The sequence below is a fragment of the Penaeus vannamei genome, chromosome 35 (genome assembly GCF_042767895.1).
Source record: "Penaeus vannamei isolate JL-2024 chromosome 35, ASM4276789v1, whole genome shotgun sequence".
Taxonomy (NCBI): Eukaryota; Metazoa; Arthropoda; class Malacostraca; order Decapoda; family Penaeidae; genus Penaeus; species Penaeus vannamei.
The window spans coordinates 27,505,095-27,510,094 of NC_091583.1; the positions used below are offsets into that span (position 1 = coordinate 27,505,095).

General features: G+C 29.7%; 1 protein-coding gene across 1 annotated transcript in view; it reads right to left on the minus strand.

Moving 5' to 3' along the window:
* The window catches only part of LOC113827540 (uncharacterized), a 340,991-nt gene that overhangs the window by 335,517 nt on the left and 474 nt on the right, over nt 1-5,000 (minus strand). The window contains exon 1 of the mRNA XM_070113978.1: nt 4,433-5,000. This exon is cut by the window's right edge and continues 474 nt beyond it. Coding sequence (XP_069970079.1) covers nt 4,433-4,876 — 444 coding nt within the window. The 5' untranslated portion in view covers nt 4,877-5,000. The remainder of the gene's footprint in view (nt 1-4,432) is intronic.

The following is a 5,000-nucleotide window of genomic DNA, read 5'->3' on the forward strand; positions in this document are numbered from 1 at the left end:
AAAATGACCATTTTTATCCTATAAACTAGATACGGGGTTTAATCTGACCTGCGGGTATATATCGGAGAAATATTGAGAAAGGTTTGTTAAGTGGCAATGTTTATGTCTATATAATTATGTCTGTGAGAAAATGTTATGCGTTATGATGGTGAATAATTCTCGTTGGGTTTTTCGCTAAATTTTGTGTATGTTTTTTTTTCTCTCCTTGCAAATATGTATCTATCATCTATTTAGCTATATGTCTACTTTTTCTATATATTCCCCTATCTACCTGTCTATATATCTACCTACTTATATCTAACTAAATACTTAATCGTTTATCTCTGTATCTTCGACATAAATATCGCATTGACACTTACTAGTACGCTAGTATTTTCTATAATACTTTTAACGCTACTTTCCGAGAAATTATGTTTCTACGTGTTTGAAGATAACGAAAGGTTCCAAATAAAAAAGAAAAAAAAATATTCAATGCATGGAAAAATAAAACACATGACTTTTTTAAAAAATATCTATATCTATCTATCTATCGGTTATTTTTCTAGAAAAGGGAGAATTTGTCGGATTATCGTAATATCGTAACCTAAATCACCCATGCTTAATACTTTATCTAAATCATATCACAATAGATAATACTAAGTCATACATTACAGCTGCATTAATGTGATCGCCAAAAACTAATGTAGTTATCATCAGTATACCAATTTCACCATTTTAATCCTTATCTTCATTAACAGGAAATTAATAAAATAAATAATTAGCGGACATTCACGATCATGATATTCAAATGATATATGATAACAAAATTACCTCTTATCTCTACTATGCGGCTAAATGTAATTCTAATGATTTTGAAAATAACATTAAAGATAAGGACAATTATAGCAATAACGAGGTATTAATAATAAGACTGTTCATAGTGATGGTATTAGAAATTGTAGGTAATAGCAGTTGTGTCAGTTATAACAACAGCAACAGTAGTAATAGTAGTTGGAGCAATAGTAAGATCTATGATAATATCGTAATTGTGATAACAGTTATAGAAGTAATGCCGATAATAATAATAATAATAATAACAATAATAATAATAATAATAATAACAATAATAATAATAATAACTGTAATAATAATAACTGTAATAATAATAATAGTACTAATAATAATAATCATGATAACAACAACAATAATAACTGGAATAATGATAATAATAATAATAATAATAATAATAATAATAATAATAATAATAATAATAATAATAATAATAATAATAATAATAATAATAATAAAAATAATAATAATAATAATGATAATAATAATGAAAAGAAAAAGAATAAGAGTAATGATAAAATTATAATAAAATAATTACAGATAGAACACAAGGAAAACAACAATAACAAAAGTGATAACAATAATCATATTATTCATAATAATAATAATGATAATAATAACAATTTTAATAACAATAATAATAATAATCAGAAAAAACTATGATAATAATAATAATGATGATGATCATAATAATAGTAATGATATCGATAATGAAAAAATAGTAATGATGATGACAACAACTAAGAATAATAATGTTAACAATAACGATGATAATAAAAAAGTAATAATAATGATAATAATGATATTTTGAAAAAGATGATAACAATAGCAATAATAATATTAATAATAATAATTACTATTATTATTATAATCATAATAACAACGTAAATAATAATCATCATTACCATCATAGGAATAGTAATATCATGCATGATATTAATAATGACAATTATAATGACGATAATATCAATGATAATGGCACAAACAATAATTATATTAAAACGATTAATATTAATTTTGATAATGATAGAATAATGATAAAAAGCAATGATGAGATGTTATTAATAGTAATAATAATAATAATATTGATCACAATACTGATGATGAATATAACAGTAACGATGAAAATTAATAATAATAGCAATAGCAATGATAACAACAACAATTATAATAATTACGATGATGATGTTAACAATAATTATTATGATAATAATAATAGTAATAAAAATAATGATGAATAATCATAACAATAGTATCAATATGAAATTCTGATAATCGCTATAACAATAATAATAGTATAATAAGGGTAAGGATAATCATGATGATGAATATATTAATGAAATTGAAAATATTAATAATAATGATAATAACAACAATAAAAATATTAATAATGATAATGATGCAATCCTAGCATAAACAAAAACAATATTAGTAGCCGCAATAATGACAAAAATGCCAATAAAATGGTAAGCATAAAGATGTATATGATAAAAATATTCGTAGTACTAATAATAGCAATATTTGTAGTAATGCTAAAAAAACGAATATAAAAATTATGATAATAATAACGATGTTGATGATGATGGTAATAGAAATTATAATAATAACTATATAAGTAATCACAGTAATTATAATAAGAATAATGATAATGATGACATTAGTAATAATAATTACAATGATAATAATAATAATGACAATAGTAGTAGTAGTAGTAGTGATGATAATGATAACAATGATAGTAATAATAACGATAATGATAATAACAACAACATTAATAAAAGTAATAATAATAATGACAATAAGAATATTTGTAAAAATAATAATAACAAGTCATATTAATAACAGTGGTAGTAATGACGATGATGATGATAATAATAATGTCTATGATAACATTAACATTAACAACAACAACAATAATGATAATAATAATAATAATAATGATAATAATAATAATACTAATAATAATAAGGATCATAATGATAATGATAATGATAATAATAATGATAACGGTAATGATAATTATACTACTACTACTACTACTAATGATATTGATGATAATAACAATAACAACAACAGCAACAACAACAACAAAACAATAATAATAATAATAATAATAATAGTAATAATAATAATAGTAGTAGTAGTAATAGTAACAATGCTAATAACAACAGCAATAGTATCATTAATTACTATATCTTTGATAATAGTAACAATAACAATACCAACAATAATAATAATATGACAGAAATAATAATAATAAATGAAAAATATAGTAATAGTAATAATAATAATAATATAATAATAATAATAATAATAATAATAATAATAACGAGATAACAATAATAATAATAATAATAATAATAATAATAATGATAATAATAATAATAATAATATCGTAATAATAATAATAATAATAATAATATCGTAATAATAATAATAATGATAACAAGAATGATAGTAATAATATCACAAATTTTAGGGATAATATCAACACATTAATAACAACAACAGTAATAATGTTAATCCATTTCCGTAACTACTTTAAAAACTAACATCATATTTGTATAATAATCCCCTTTCATACAATTCATTATCTTCGTCATCATCGATACTGCATAATAAACATTACTGTTAATACCGTTTGTAAATTTATAATTACATCGTGAAAAGATTATGTTTATCTTCGGTTAACTACCCATTCAGTGCCTTTTTTAAGTGGTTAGGACTGTTACAAGGCAAATTGATTCATTATATGATAGAGCGTATATAATTAAAAAATGTTTTTTTGAGTTTATTTCATATTTTTTTTCATTTGTCTTCCTTTCAGTATTGAGTTAATAAACTAAACACAATTTATCTTCTAAATTAAAAAGGCGCGTAAGGTGTTCAGTCCCGGTCTATAAAGTTATGTTCATCATTTTCTATGACAGTTCTTATTCCGACATAACTAACCGTCACATTGCACCGATTTTCTTACCGCCTTATCACGCCCATCTCACGTCAATCATCATCTATTACCGCCCACGCAACGCCCGCTCATGTTCTCACTTCCCCGCCCATTCAGTAGCCGCTTACTCAAGTTTTCATCAACCGCTTATTTTTCTTTCCCTTTTTTTCCTCTCTCTCTGTCTCTCTTCACGCCCACTCTACGGCCCCCGCCCATGCCTCCCCTCCTTTCCCCTCATGACGCTAACGAGCACTTCGGATGATGTATCGTGTACTCTCCCATTACCGGACAAATTCGCGGTAAATTATGTAAATATGGAACGAGACAGAATTCGGAAAGGATGTGCCGCCCGAATGGGATTGGGTTGTCTCTGCCACATGGGGGAGGTTCTAAAGGTATTTTCCACTTTGATGAGATTTAATACGATTATTGTTATTATTATTTACGATTTCTCTGTCGTCATGGGTTTTGCTAAATCTTTAGTCGGTAATTTCGTGATGAACATCATTTGGAGAGAGAGAATAAATTTTGTTTGATTTGTAAATTATGCGATACTTCGGCCTGCACTCTCCATCAAAGGTCAGAGCGCAAGGAAACCCAGGGTTAGGTCACCAGGGCAGGTCACAGAACCCCCAGAAGAACCGTCCGATGACCTACCTTCTCTGGCGGAGGAGCGTCGGGGTCGGCCGCCGCAGAGCCATTGGAGGCGGCTCTGTAGGGCGCTCGGGCATGGGATCGCTGCCCCCCGCTGAGGTCCGACGCTCCCTGCTGTTGCGGCTGCTGAGGTTGCTGTTGTTGCTGCTGCTGCTGTTGTTGTTGCTGCTGTATTTGCGTGTTGCTACCCCCCGCCTCGCTGCTCTGTGGTATCTGTGGCTGTGGCGGCGGCTGGTGGTGGTGATGGTGGGCGTGGGGCGGACTCTGGGGAGTGATGCTGGGGGCGGGCGGCTGTGGGTGGTGGAGCACGCCGTCAGCGTGTCTGGCCTCCGTCACCGGCGTGGACGACGGGCCGGACGCATGCGGAGGTGCTGCCTGCGGCGTCTCCGGCTGCACCACGTAAGGACTGGGAGCGTACGGCTGGTACATCACTTGAGCACAACTCATATTCGTCGCGTGCGGAGGCCCTGAGCCACAGGGAGCGAGAGGAAGGGTCCTGGTGCCGACTCCTGCGCTGCGTCGAACCGCGGATCACACTCACTGGCCGAACCACGAGAGTCTTCGCCCAAAG